This window comes from Dendrobates tinctorius, unplaced genomic scaffold, assembly GCF_039654945.1.
Source record: "Dendrobates tinctorius isolate UK_male_01 unplaced genomic scaffold, ASM3965494v1 ptg000034l, whole genome shotgun sequence".
In the NCBI taxonomy this organism is placed as follows: Eukaryota; Metazoa; Chordata; class Amphibia; order Anura; family Dendrobatidae; genus Dendrobates; species Dendrobates tinctorius.
Genome location: NW_027361702.1, coordinates 17,541,322 through 17,557,134, shown reverse-complemented (window position 1 = coordinate 17,557,134; position 15,813 = coordinate 17,541,322). Strand labels below are relative to the sequence as shown.

Here is a 15,813-nt window from a genome sequence, read left to right as displayed (position 1 = left end):
ACATAACCCGCCGTTCCTTGACAAAATCTCTGTCTGCCAGGGTGCATTTCACCACAGACACTTGGACGAGTAAGTATGGCCAAGGGCGTTACATCTCACTGACTGGGCACTGGGTGACTCTGGTGGCTGTGGGAACAAGTGATGCTCCACAAGTCTTGGAATCCCCAAGGCTTGCAGGCCAAACCTCTACATTTAACATTTCCTCAACTGCTTCTGCCTCCTCTATCTCCTCTAGGGCCTCCATCTGCACCCTCAACCTCTGCCTTCATGAGACACACGTTCCAACAGTGAATAGCAAACCCCCACCACCTCCATACTGGGCAGCCAGGGCTCACCGCAATCAGGCAATCTTAAAATTGATATGCCTTGGAGATCGCAGTCATACAGCTGAAGAGTTGTGGACAGTTCTCCAGGCTGAATTTGATCAATGGCTGTCTCTGCTGAACCTACATCCAGGGAAGGCCGTGTCCAATAATGGAGCAAACCTGGTGGCGGCCCTATGGCGAGGCAAGCTCACACACATGCCTTGCATGGCTCACGTCCTCAACCTGGTAGTGCAGTGTTTTCTCAGCCACTATCCTGGCCTGGGTGACCTGCTCCAGAAAGCACGTAAGCTGTGTTTTCATTTCCACCGTTTTCACCCCTCTGCTCATTGACTTGCATCGATACAGAGGTCTTTATCCATGCCAGTTAACAGATTGATATGTGATGTGCCGACACGGTGGAATTCCACTCTGCACACAGCGTCTGTGGCAGCAGCAACGAGCCCTGACACAGTATGTCATGTCATATAGCCTGGTCCAACACAGTAGGGAGGCGGTGCATATCACGTTTACAGAGTGGACACAGATTAAGGACCTCTGCACCCTTCTGCACAGTTTTGAAATGGCTACTAAGATGGTTAGCGCTGACGACGCCATCATCAGCATCACAATTACGGTCATTTATATGCTGGAGGAGACTTTGAATAGCCTGCGAGAGAACATGGTGGTCCCAGAAGAAGAGGAGGAGGCTGCGGAAAGGATAACATTGTCTCGAAGTTCAAGACTGTCATCACACAGGCCGATGCCAAGGGAGGGTGGAGTACTGCAATCGAGTGGGGCTGGTGATCATAACAGACAAACTGTTATTGAAGGTGCAAGATCCAAGGAATAAATGGAGGAGGAAGAGGTGATGGGCGAGCAACTGTTGGATGAAGAGAATAATCCTCCCCTCTCTGTTGGTTGGGGCTGGCGGGAGGGGATGGAGAAAATGAGCCTCATTGTTACCCAGCCACCAACACAGCTTGGACCTCATGGTAGAGCCCAATATATGAGTGCCTTCTTACTGCACTACTTGCAGCATGATCTACGTATAGTAATGAATAGGATTAATGCTGACTACTGGGTTACCACTTTATTAAATCCACGTTATAAAACCAAATTTTGCCAGATGATTCCCACTGTAGAAAGGGACCCGCAAATGCTGTAGTATTGAAACACGTTTTTATACAGCTTTTCCCCAAGACAGCAGTGAAGCACACAGTTCACGTCGCAGCTGTAGACTTCCAACCTCTGGCCCGTCAATTCGTCAACACCAAAACATTAGCCGCAGCAGTTGTGGAAGTGGAAGAAGCAATTTCTGTGAGTCCTTTGACATTTTTTTTACACCAACTTGTGCACCAGCACAACAGAGTCCAAGTCTTACATGTCGTAAACGAATGGAGAGGATGGTGCAGGAGTATCTAGAACTAACTATCAATACCATCAGGGAGGGTTTGGACCCTTTCACATTTTGGTCTTCCAAAATGGAGGAGTGGCCTGAGCTCGCCTCACATGCCTTGGAGGTTTTATCATGCCGTCAGTCAGCATTCTCTGAGAATGTGTCTTCAGCGCTGCTGGTGGTGTCCTGGTGGGTGTGCGCATCTGGCTGTCCCCTGAAAGTGTTGACCGCTTAACTTTCATTAAGATAAACAAGTCATGGATCACCAAGGAATTTTGCACCCCAATCGCAGACTGTACAGACTATGTGATATTGCATTTTTTAGTGTGATGCATTAATATCATGTAACTGCACTCTGTGATATCTTTAGTGTCCCTTCTGTGTCTGCTGCTGCTATTGCTGATGTTAACGCAAAATTGTGGAAATGTGAACAGTCATGTTTGATCTACATCTGCTTTGTTAGCTGTAGTGGAAGACTTGTCAATTATACTATTTCTATTCTCGTGAAAGTTATTCCACTTCAGTGGTGCCAGGCCCTCATTTTTTAAAATGTGAACACTCCAAGTTTGGTGTCCATCTGCTGGATTTGGTGTAGTGAAAGACCTGTCGGTCCCTATTAGACAATTTCTGTTATGGAGCAATTGATGCCACTTTGGTGGTATGTGCAAATAATTTTTGGAAATGTGAAAACTCATGGTTGAGTGTTCATCTGCTGGATTGGGTGTAGAGAAAGACCTGTTGGTCCCTATTAGACTATTTCTACTGAGGTGAAATTGATGCCACTTCTGTGGCACTAATGCTGCATTCTGTCAATGTGGCTCTTTTACTTAGCATCCCTTCCACTTCTTTTGAAATCGTGGCGCCTGCGCTGTACTATATCTTCTTGGGCATGCGCAGTTAGCGCTGCCCGTGCTCTCACATCACATCCCGGCCTTCCTATCGCGCGGCCAGAGATACCGCCCCGCAGTCACTTATGATTTATTCACACTGAGGGGCTGGGAATCTTGGGCATGTGTAGTAGTTCTCTGTGTCTCTCATGCCCAAGATGACTGATGGATGCGAGGCGTCTGTCAGAGGGGGAAAGACCTGCCCCCCTGTCAAAATTCAGGTATTTTTGACCAATTTTAAAAACAATTATTTCTGAGGTGGAAGGGATGCTAAGTAAAAGAGCCACATTGATAGAATGCAGCATTAGTGCTGCAAAAGGTGGCTCTTTTACTTAAAAATGTCTGGGGGGGTGACAATTTCCCTTTAAATGTGAACACACCTTGTAGTGTGTTCATCTGCTGGATTGGGTGTAGTGAAAGACCTGTCAGTCCCTATTCTGCTATTTCTACTGTAGTGAAATTGATGCCACTTCTGTGGTGTAAGGCCCTCATTTCTTTAAATGTGAGCACTCCTTGTAGGGTGTCAATCTACTGGATTGGGAGTAGTGAAAGACCTGTCGGACCCTATTCTACTCTTTCTACTGTGGTGAAATTGATACCACTTTGGTGGTATCTGCAAATTATTTTTGGAAATGTGAACACTCATGATTGAGTGTCCATCTGCTGGATTGGGTGTAGAGAAAGACCTATTGATCCCTATTAGACTATTTCTACTGTAGTGAAATTGATGCCACTTCTGTGGTGTAAGGCCCTCATTTCTTTAAATGTGAACACTCCTTGTAGGGTGTCCATCTGCTGGATTGGGTGTAGTGAAAGACCAGTTGGTCCCTATTAGACTATTTCTACTGTCGTGAAATTTATGTCATTTTGGTGGTATCTGCAAATCATTTTTGGAAACATGAAAACTCCTGGTTGAGTGTTCATCTGCTGGATTGGGTATAGAGAAAGACCTGTTGGTCCCTATTAAGCTATTTCTACTGTGGTGAAATTGATGTCACTTTTGTGGTGTCTGCCAATAATTTTTGGAAATGTGAACACTGCTGGTTAGGTCTTCTTCATACATTTTTGCCTGTAGCAGTAGGCCTCTGAGACCATCAGGCCTCCACTTCTTTGCACTCAACTACCCGTGTTACTATCCTTAAATTTTTCTGACAATGGTAGTCTACAATACTGATATTTGTGCCACCTGAGTGTGGCTCAGCATGAAAGCAGGTAGAGTTGTTGCATGTGTTATCAGGGCTCCCAGCAAAGGGGCCCTACACTGATCCCTCACCCACCTTGTCTTACTGTGACATTCATTGGAAAGCTGTAAATGCTGCCCCAGACCCCAATACATCATGCCTGGCTGATTGCTGCAGTTCCATGAAGCATTTTGTATTGTGGGTGAATTGAGGCCATTTTCCTGGTGTCTGTCCCTCATTTGATGTGTTTTGGCCAAATTTTGGGGCCGTTCTAAGGTGTTGTGCATGCATTTGGTTTTGCCTCCCATTGCCTCCCATTGGCTATAATGGTGTTTGGTAATGTTCAGCGAATATTCAACGAATTAATCAGTGAATAGTGAATATTGCAAATTCGGCGAACGTATTCCGAATTGAATATTGAAATATTCGCTCATCTCTATCAATCACACGAATGTATAAATCGGACCAGTGCAGTCCGTTAATAAAAAATGACTGCACACGGATGACAAGTGAGAAAAAATCAACCCACTTTTTTGGATGAAAATTGGACTGTTTTATTTTTATATCCTCGTGTGACCCCAAGCCATAGGGTGCAAGTATTACAAGGACTACATCCCCCCAAGGCTATCTGCTTAGTCCATACTATCAGTTTGGCCTGATCCACTCCATTTTCAGTATTTCAATAATAAAATAATAAAGTAATGGCAGTATAGGTAACGATTCTTTTTAATACATTTGTTTTATTTCAGTCGTTTATTGCCGACAATTATTGTGATGGTGGAAACAACTGGGCTTTCTGTGACTATGATGGAGGAGATTGCTGTTCGTCTACCGTTAAGACAAAAATGGTAAAATTCAACTTTTTATCATTGCTAATTCTATATATTTTCATTTATTAATTGTATTTCTGTGCACATTTATGTAATCACTGATCTGTCCCTAAGGCCGGCTTTACACGCTTGACATTCATGGCCTGAATACAGACATTATCTATAACGCTGTGCAGATGGGATCAGGAGAATACTGATCAGTTCTTACATCGATATAAGATTATGAATGTCAGATATGAATGTCGACCCTAGGGACAGACCAATGATTTTGAAGCCGGCCTTATTTTTGTATGAACGGGAATCTGCCAGTAGGATCAACCCTCCTAAGCCGTCTTTATGAACATGTAGATCATAGAAAGTTGAGTAAAATGATACTTTGATATCTGTGATCTGATCTCTTATCAAAGAGAAACCCATATTTTTCTTAGTATGTAAATGAGATGTTAAGATCTATGGGCGGGATGTAGCTCTCCCTGAGAATCCGCCTCCATAAATTATTGTAATTGAAAGGAGGCATTACCAGTGTGAGACATGTAGATCAGGAGAGTAAAGAAATGTAAGCGCGCAATCCACATTAAAAGGTTGATAATTAAATGTAGAACTGCTCACCTTATGTGATTGTGTGAGACACAACACTTATAGAGCCTAAAAACAAGATGCAGCAGCATGCCATGAAGCGGTAGATTTAAGTACCCGGATTGGAAATGTTTCTGCGCACTTCGTAATACGACATTTATGTATGCCTGTTCTGAAGAAGGAGTTGGTGGACTCTGAAACGCATTAACAATAAACCTACAATTTTATTATACTAATAATTGTGTTGTATTCTGGAGAGTGCAGAAACACTTCCAATCCTGCTACTTAAATGTAGATCAGGAGGGCAGACTGTCAGTCATTACATGTCTCACATTGGTAAACACCCCCAATTATATTATTACTCACACTTTACATGGACAGAAAACCTGGCTTTCTCCAAACTTTAAAGTAACACTGCACCTGTTTGTTTTTAATTCATCTTGTCACTAGTTCCCACTATACATAATTCATATAGTATTACCTTATCTCTTTCTTATTTTCTGTCTGGAAATGCATAATATATTTCACTTCAGTTAGGTCATGTGATCACAAGGGGGTCACCATCTGAGTCAATAGAACGGCCTGTATGATGCAATTGCATGAATTGTATCACTGAAGTTCTGTATGGTGGGGAAGAATGTAGAAGCCTATATCACAGATAATGATGATAACTGCACAGTGCCTGTCACACATATATAAAGTGGATCACAGTCCCTCTTCCCTTGCTGTATAGTTACAAACTATTAGTTTGTTCAGTAGAATAGAGAACAAAGGATAATCCCAGTGCATTCCCAAAAGAGAAATATGATACAGGCTCTAGCTGATTATGGGATATGTATGCTGTTGCAATGGGATTTATTGAAGAACATAGTGAATTAACTTGCAGGATGAAAGGTAGAAATCAAAATGGAAGCAGAAGGTAAGAAAACAGGAGATTGAACTACATAAAAAGTATACTGTATAAAAGAGTAGTGCAGACTGTAACAGACAATAGATAGGTGAGTGGTGCAGCTATTTAAGAATAAAAAACTGGGAGTGCATCTTTAAGTCCTAATTGTCCTGAGCACTAGCCTCCCGAGTTGGCTACCAAAATAGAACCATGTAGGCATTCAGGCCACATAGAGCCCAGCATGCCTTTGATGTTTTATACCAGGTCTCCTCATCAACGCAACAGGCCATGTTATAAGCTCCATGCCTCCTGATTGCCATCAGAACCATCTGTGCTACAGAATGGCAAGATTAGTGCCCCTTCGGATTAATTATTTCACTCCCATCAATATTATTTATTATTTAATGGCCTTCAGCTTGGTCTCGAACCATGGCAACTTGATGGATGAATGCTCTGTAGGAAGATCAATCTTCTGCAAGCCTAGATAGGTCCACCATGGTCTTGATAGTATCAAGGTTGCTGGTCTTCCTTTTTGCCTTTTTCCTTCTATTTTTTCTGACCATGATGTCCTTCTTCAGTGATTGCTCTCTTTGTATGATGTGTCCACCGATAGCTGCATGGAAAGAGGCAGTTTCAGCAGAAACAGAAAGCGAGAGGTCACATTGCGGATACCACCAATGTATGTCTGGAATCATCAGGCGCTAGATCACAAAAACTCCTTGGAAGGTTGTAGCAATTTTCCATGTACAGTGGGGCAAAAAAGTATTTAGTCAGTCAGCAATAGTGCAAGTTCCACCACTTAAAAAGATGAGAGGCGTCTGTAATTTACATCATAGGTAGACCTCAACTATGGGAGACAAACTGAGAAAAAAAAATCCAGAAAATCACATTGTCTGTTTTTTTTTCATTTTATTTGCACATCATGGTGGAAAATAAGTATTTGGTCAGAAACAAAATTTCATCTCAATACTTTGTGATATATCCTTTGTTGGCAATGACAGAGGTCAAACGTTTTCTGTAAGTCTTCACAAGGTTGCCACACACTGTTGTTGGTATGTTGGCCCATTCCTCCATGCAGATCTCCTCTAGAGCAGTGATGTTTTTGGCTTTTCGCTTGGCAACACGGACTTTCAACTCCCTCCAAAGGTTTTCTATAGGGTTGAGATCTGGAGACTGGCTAGGCCACTCCAGGACCTTGAAATGCTTCTTACGAAGCCACTCCTTCATTGCCCTGGCGGTGTGCTTTGGATCATTGTCATGTTGAAAGACCCAGCCACGTTTCATCTTCAATGCCCTTGCTGATGGAAGGAGGTTTGCACTCAAAATCTCACGATACATGGCCCCATTCATTCTTTCATGTACCCGGATCAGTCGTCCTGGCCCCTTTGCAGAGAAACAGCCCCAAAGCATGATGTTTCCACCACCATGCTTTACAGTAGGTATGGTGTTTGATGGATGCAACTCAGTATTCTTTTTCCTCCAAACACGACAAGTTGTGTTTCTACCAAACAGTTCCAGTTTGGTTTCATCGGACCATAGGACATTCTCCCAAAACTCCTCTGGATCATCCAAATGCTCTCTAGCAAACTTCAGACGGGCCCGGACATGTACAGGCTTAAGCAGTGGGACACGTCTGGCACTGCAGGATCTGAGTCCCTGGTGGCGTAGTGTGTTACTTATGGTAGGCCTTGTTACATTGGTCCCAGCTCTCTGCAGTTCATTCACTAGGTCCCCCCGCGTGGTTCTGGGATTTTTGCTCACCGTTCTTGTGATCATTCTGACCCCACGGGGTGGGATTTTGCGTGGAGCACCAGATCGAGGGAGATTATCAGTGGTCTTGTATGTCTTCCATTTTCTAATTATTGCTCCCACAGTTGATTTCTTCACTCCAAGCTGGTTGGCTATTGCAGATTCAGTCTTCCCAGCCTGGTGCAGGGCTACAATTTTGTTTCTGGTGTCCTTTGACAGCTCTTTGGTCTTCACCATAGTGGAGTTTGGAGTCAGACTGTTTGAGGGTGTGCACAGGTGTCTTTTTATACTGATAACAAGTTTAAACAGGTGCCATTACTACAGGTAATGAGTGGAGGAAAGAGGAGACTCTTAAAGAAGAAGTTACAGGTCTGTGAGAGCCAGAAATCTTGATTGCTTGTTTCTGACCAAATACTTATTTTCCACCATAATATGCAAATAAAATGAAAAAAAAACAGACAATGTGATTTTCTGGATTTTTTTTTCTCAGTTTGTCTCCCATAGTTGAGGTCTACCTATGATGTAAATTACAGATGCCTCTCATCTTTTTAAGTGGTGGAACTTGCACTATTGCTGACTGACTAAATACTTTTTTGCCCCACTGTATATCTCCCTCAAGAAGGGTCTTCTGCATTCATCTCATGCTAAACTTTTTTTTATCAACTTCACATTCTGCAACCAATTAACTTTTATTTGTAATTGGAATTTTATGTATCTTACTAAATAGAAGCAAGAAAATTGTGAATGTCAATAGAATTGCTGCCAGTTGGCACTGTTATAAAGCACCTGCATCTGTAACCATTCTGTCAGCTTCCAGGCAGCCCAGAGCTGCTTCTTTCTTTGGAAGAGGATGGATTAAAGTATGGTCATTTTTACTTGGACCAAATATCAGTGTTTACTACCAGCTCCGCATGTTTTCTATTAAACTTCTTTCTGTAAGGGCGTATCTGCTGGAGCGTTCTTGTTTGCAGAGGGATTCCTTATAGACAAAGATAAATGAGAAACAGAATACTGTCTTCTGCTCCAGAAATTTTAGTTTTTCGAGACCACACAGTAATCTGCAGATTTGTACTGAGGAACGTGCGAAAGGACATGATAGAGACATGTTTTATAATACAAGATGTGCTCATATACGTATGTCGGGAATGTGTTATAGAAATGGAATGATCATCAGACTTTTCCTGACAGGTGGGGGAAGATTACGGTGATATCTTGAATTCGAGAAATGTAATGGTTTGTAGCTGTGAACGGAAAATGAGTAAAAAAATTCTCAGTAAATGAAAAAGAGTAATTTTTGAACAATGTGGGAAATGACTTAAAATGATGACATCACTGAAACAATCAATTGTAGCTACTTTGAGTTGGTGTTTCCATCTTAATGAGGTTGTCTCAAGCTCGTAACTTCACAATTACTGGTTGACAATTGGCACCCCCACTGATCCCAAGAACTGGGGTCATTAGAGTGGAGCACTGGTAGAGTATGCCCACTGCCACTTCATTCACTTTTAATGGCACTGACAGAGACAGCTAAGTGCTATGTTCAACTGGTCTTTGACATTCATATAAGAATTAATGAAGCGGCTGTAAGGATAATTGACCACCACTTCATTCAGGAGAGCCCTGGTTCTTGAAATTGGTGTGAATCCCAGCAATCAAACCTCCAATGAGTTTCTCCAATCTCCAATGAGATTCCTTGTCTCATGGTTAGGTGATAACTTCCATACTTGAAAATACCTCTTTAAGCATTCAAGATATATAGACTGGATAAGGCATACATGACTCATAAGCGAATGTGTTCCGATAAGGTGGTATGTGAGCATGCTCGTGTGCTAACCGAGTGTCTTCAACATGCTCAAAAAATATATATTCGTGCCCCCAAGGCTGCATGTTTTGCAGCTGTTCGACACATGTAGAGATTGTCTACCAAACAGGCAATCCCTGCATTTGTTGCAGCTGTCGTAACAGCTACGAGACATGCACCCGCAGGGACTCAAACATGTTTTTTGAGCACACAGAAGACACTCAGTTAGCACCCAAGCTTGCTTGGATAACTCCTTATCCACGCACGGTCACTTATCACTACTCTTATGTTTAGGTTCCATGCCTGGTCATTTGACTCCTTGTTCACTGATTCCTGGTCACTTCAGTGTCCACAAAGTTGGATGAAATGATGATTACACTTGCAAACATCACTCTATGGGAGTTATAGAAAGAGTCAAACAAGCCGAAATGCTTATGTCATAGATGCTTAAGATGTGAATTCCACTACATTTAACAAGAAGAAAAGAAACCTGACTCTAGACTTTGGTTGCAGCTATAAATATGAGCATTAATCAGGTCATCATTGTGTCAACATTGTAGCTTTATAATATTTTAAGCCTTTGAAGGTCCTACTTTAGCTTCTTCATGTAAGTATAAGGCAGAGTGGAGACTCATGGGTCATGAATTTCAACTCTGACACCATAACTGCTTACAGAGCATAAAGCAGGACCCTAACAGGTCCAAAATGTAAAGCTAAGGTGCCGTTTCAGACCCTGATGACCTAAGTAATGCTCATTTCTTTAATTGCATCTGAAGTGTTGTTCCTTCTGCTATTGATTGTTGCTGTTGGATGATCCCTTAGAAATTACTCTTCCATTGAAGCAAGTCTACAATTGGTTACAATACTACTATTTGTTGTATAGTTGAAAATTACAGATCTCATTCATTCCTTATTCCTATTGCTTCAATAAAATAAGTGTCACCTAACCTTTGTATGTCCTATTCTTGACAGGTAATTCCATTTCCTGCTGGCTGTGATATACAGGAGAAGTGTGCATGCCTGGACCCCAACGCAAAGGAAAACAATCCAAATACTCAAAGTCCAAACCATGGATAGTGTTCTGTCCAGTTTGCATGACCACAACTGATGGCAGACTGGAAAACACATCACATTCCCTCTGTTATTTTTATATTAGCTGCTGAACTGGATTGCGTTTCTCCATAAGGAACCATCACATCCTGACCAGTCTGACATTTTTCTATATGAATGAAGAGCTGCAATTGATGCATTATGATTCAAATGCCATAAAGAACAAACACAAAAATCATAGTGTTAAGCTGTGGTATGGCCAGAAGAAGACAAAAAAAATAAAACAAGCCATAAACACATTAATTTTTGGACAGCTAGACTGGACATTGTAGTCCTCCTTTTCCCATGCAGATGGTAGACTGTGAAAATTTGAAGGCGAAACGGGAGCGACAGATGAAACTAAATGATGTTTAGGTTTGCAGTTGATGCAAGCTTTAGAGTTTCTTCATCAAACCTTGAGCTGTGCACTTTTCTTGGTCTGTTAGGGATGACATCTAACTGCCTTATAACAGACATACATCATTTATCCCTTTGCCACCAAAACCCAACACTAGTTATTTGAGCATAACTGTTGCTGCTATTCCTGCTGCTATGTCCCATACAGCCATTCTCCTTACTGTGTCAGGTCAAGTTGAAATCAACCGAAACAACCAGTCTGCCTTAAATCTCGTCTTTAGCCTGCCATGAAACCCTCAGGCCTCGTCCTTACAAATGATTGACAGGGACCAAATGATCAGCTACTTTGAGATGGGTTAGAACCTCCTGGAAACATCTAGCATGAAGATGTTTGTAGTTTTAGTGTTGATGCTAGGTTCACAGTAGAAATCTCCGAACAGCTGCTCATAACTTGGGTCGTAGATGGTCTCTAAAATTAAGTGGGTTTTATCAGTATTATGTCTAGGTTGAATCCATGAAGAGTTTGGTTTTTTTTTTCTGGATTTTTTCTTTCCTAGAGAACACTGCCCTTACTCATTTCTGCAAAGTTTTTTTTCATGCTATTGTTTTATATCAGCATGTTTACTTTTTTTTACTGTCTCATTTGTTAATTACATGTGCTAGCTATTATCATTTTACAGTAAGTCCATACATTTGCTTCGTGAAATCTAAAACATGTACATCGAGAGCTCACAACTCTTGAGTAGACCAGTGGTGGATCAGGCTGGGATTACAACCGTGTATTTTTGTTTCTTTTTTGTTTGTTTTTTTATGTTTTATAATAGCCCGAACAGTGCTGTTATGAAATAGTATCCGAGGGCCAGTTTATTACGATGATGCTTACTGTATGCTGCTGAGAAGTCTCCGTTGAGTTTGGGGTACAAGTTAATTTTCGAGCTGCTGCTGAACGATGAGCGTCCATTTTGTTAAAGCACTGTGTAGGCAAGAAACATGTTCTGAGGTCTTGTGGCAAAAGAGATAGGATTGTCCTGGTTCAAGATCTATTTAAGATGGCAGCTTTATACCTCTTTAATCCCTGAAGGATTAGGGCATTCCCTGAGGGTGTTTTCAGAGCAGGTTTCAGCTACCTCCTTTCTGGTTTCAATTTCACTAGCTTGAACTGTCAAATTTGTTTAGTTCCTCTTTTTTTCCTGTGTTTAGAAGAAAAAAAAAAGCAAAAGAAAAAATATAACATTTTTGCAACTCTATTTTTTAACTGCATGGTCAAAAAATAAGATGCAAAGTATATGTTTTTAAAGGGACGTAATGTAGGTAGCTGCAAAGCAGAGAGCTATCCCCACCCTGCCTGCGTGGCGATGGCTAAGAGCATGTTTATTGACCTTGTGTATCTTTCACAGTGTGTGAGGTTCATTTTTGTTCTAAAATATTACATGTGCTTTTTTTTGCTTTTTTTGAACCAGTAATCTACTAAACCCCATTTACTGGACTCCACCTCAATAGCTGATATTCTTTATGGCTGCTGCTAGCATTTTCAAGAACATGCTTTATTGGGCCATTCCACACACACTGCTATAACCTGATATGCCATATTGAGCAATGTATGTAATTATATATATATATACATATATATATATATATATATATATATATATATATATATATATATATATACAGTGGGGAAAAAAAGTATTTAGTCAGTCAGCAATAGTGCAAGTTCCACCACTTAAAAAGATGAGAGGCGTCTGTAATTTACATCATAGGTAGACCTCAACTATGGGAGACAAACTGAGAAAAAAAAATCCAGAAAATCACATTGTCTGTTTTTTTTTCATTTTATTTGCATATTATGGTGAAAAATAAGTATTTGGTCAGAAACAAAATTTCATCTCAATACTTTGTGATATATCCTTTGTTGGCAATGACAGAGGTCAAAGGTTTTCTGTAAGTCTTCACAAGGTTGCCACACACTGTTGTTGGTATGTTGGCCCATTCCGCCATGCAGATCTCCTCTAGAGCAGTGATGTTTTTGGCTTTTCGCTTGGCAACACGGACTTTCAACTCCCTCCAAAGGTTTTCTATAGGGTTGAGATCTCGAGACTGGCTAGGCCACTCCAGGACCTTGAAATGCTTCTTACGAAGCCACTCCTTCGTTGCCCTGGCGGTGTGCTTTGGATCATTGTCATGTTGAAAGACCCAGCCACGTTTCATCTTCAATGCCCTTGCTGATGGAAGGAGGTTTGCACTCAAAATCTCACGATACATGGCCCCATTCATTCTTTCATGTACCCGGATCAGTCGTCCTGGCCCCTTTGCAGAGAAACAGCCCCAAAGCATGATGTTTCCACCACCATGCTTTACAGTAGGTATGGTGTTTGATGGATGCAACTCAGTATTCTTTTTCCTCCAAACACGACAAGTTGTGTTTCTACCAAACAGTTCCAGTTTGGTTTCATCAGACCATAGGACATTCTCCCAAAACTCCTCTGGATCATCCAAATGCTCTCTAGCAAACTTCAGATGGGCCCGGACATGTACAGGCTTAAGCAGTGGGACACGTCTGGCACTGCAGGATCTGAGTCCTTGGTAGTGTGTTACTTATGGTAGGCCTTGTTACATTGGTCCCAGCTCTCTGCAGTTCATTCACTAGGTCCCCCCGCGTGGTTCTGGGATTTTTGCTCACCGTCCTTGTGATCATTCTGACCCCACGGGGTGGGATTTTGCATGGAGCACCAGATCGAGGGAGATTATCAGTGGTCTTGTATGTCTTCCATTTTCTAATTATTGCTCCCACAGTTGATTTCCTCACTCCAAGCTGGTTGGCTATTGCAGATTCAGTCTTCCCAGCCTGGTGCAGGGCTACAATTTTGTTTCCGGTGTCCTTTGACAGCTCTTTGGTCTTCACCATAGTGGAGTTTGGAGTCAGACTGTTTGAGGGTGTGCACAGGTGTCTTTTTATACTGATAACAAGTTTAAACAGGTGCCATTACTACAGGTAATGAGTGGAGGAAAGAGGAGACTCTTAAAGAAGAAGTTACAGGTCTGTGAGAGCCAGAAATCTTGATTGCTTGTTTCTGACCAAATACTTATTTTCCACCATAATATGCAAATAAAATGAAAAAAAAACAGACAATGTGATTTTCTGGATTTTTTTTTCTCAGTTTGTCTCCCATAGTTGAGGTCTACCTATGATGTAAATTACAGACGCCTCTCATCTTTTTAAGTGGTGGAACTTGCACTATTGCTGACTGACTAAATACTTTTTTTCCCCACTGTATATATATATATATATATATATATATATATATAGTAGCAGTCAAAACTTCGGACATACCCATTCATGCACTGGTTTTACTTCTTCTTATTGGAATGTACACTATGAACATTCAGACTGTAGGCAGCAAGACCACAAATGGGCATATATGGGAAAAAGAAGTAAAGAAAACTGTGTGAAATAAACCAAAATAAGTGTTAAACATTTCATTACTCAAATTACCCACCTTTAACTCTGAAGACAGTTTTACACACCCTTGGCATTCTCTCAAGCAGCAGCATCAGGTAATCACCTGGAATACCTTTCCTATGGGCCCAAAGATGTACCCAGAAATGTTGAGCATTTGCTGTCTGCTTTGTCTTGACTTTGTGGTCCAACTCATTCCAAACCATCTCTATTGGTTTGAGGTTAATTGATTGTGGAGACCGTATCATCTGATACCTCACTCTATCCTTATCCAACTTGGTCATGTAGTCCTTACATAGCCTGGAGGTGTATTTTCAGTAATTAACCAGTTGCAACATTAATTATGGTCCCACTAAATGCAAGTCCAACCAGCTGTTGTTACAGAATGTTGTGGCCTTCCTGGGTAAGTCATCAACAGTGCCACCAGCAAAGCACCATCACAATATCATCTCCTTCCATACTTCAACAGTTGGATCACCCATGTAGAAACCATTTGCTCACCTTTTCTGCATTTCACAGACATGGTAACTCTCATGAACTTATCCTCTGCAGCAGAAGTAAATTTTGTACTACCTTTCCTGGGGCGGTCCTTATTAGAGCCAATTTCATTGATGGTTTCCATGACTGCTCTTGAGGATACTTTCAAGATTCTTTCAATTTTCTGGACTAATTGACCATCATGGCTTAAAGAAATGATGGACTATCATTTCTCTTTATTTAGTTGAGTTATACTTGCCCTAGTCTGGCTTAAAGTAGTTGAGTAATAGAGCTCACTACTGTATAGCACTGTGTACCCACACTGCCTCTGCAAAACACAACTGATGGTCACAAACATTTTCTGAAGGCCGGTGATTCTATAAATGAACTTCACACGAGGCATATTGGTTCAATGGAAGCCATTCCAGGTGATGACCTGATGAAGTTGTTTGAGAGAATGCCAAAGCTGTCATCAGAGTAAAAGGAGGTTACTTTGAGTAATCTAAGATTTAGTAAGTATTCTGGTTGGTTATAAATGTATTTCTTTGATCCTTGTTTCCATATAGTTCCTTCATGGTTTTGCTATCTTCAGTGTGAATCTGCAATATGCACATAAGAAAGAAAATAAGTGCACGAATAGATGTGTCCAAACTTTTGACTAGTACTTGGTATATATATATATATATATATATATATATGTGTGTGTGTGTGTGTTTCTGTATGTATGTTGGCATTAGCTCCATTTCACATCTAATAACAAATGAGTGGTCATTTCAAATGAACACAGGAGTAATATGAATGGATAAACAAACAGACCTC

At 41.3% G+C, this 15,813-nt stretch overlaps 1 protein-coding gene across 1 annotated transcript in view; it reads left to right on the top strand.

The window, feature by feature from the left end:
• Positions 1-10,924, top strand: part of PAPPA (pappalysin 1) — a 482,150-nt gene extending 471,226 nt beyond the window's left edge. The window contains exons 21-22 of the mRNA XM_073573135.1: positions 4,519-4,617; positions 10,587-10,924. Of these exons, the coding sequence (XP_073429236.1) occupies positions 4,519-4,617; positions 10,587-10,691 (204 nt within the window). The 3' untranslated portion in view covers positions 10,692-10,924. The remainder of the gene's footprint in view (positions 1-4,518; positions 4,618-10,586) is intronic.
• The last annotated feature ends 4,889 nt before the right edge of the window (positions 10,925-15,813 follow it).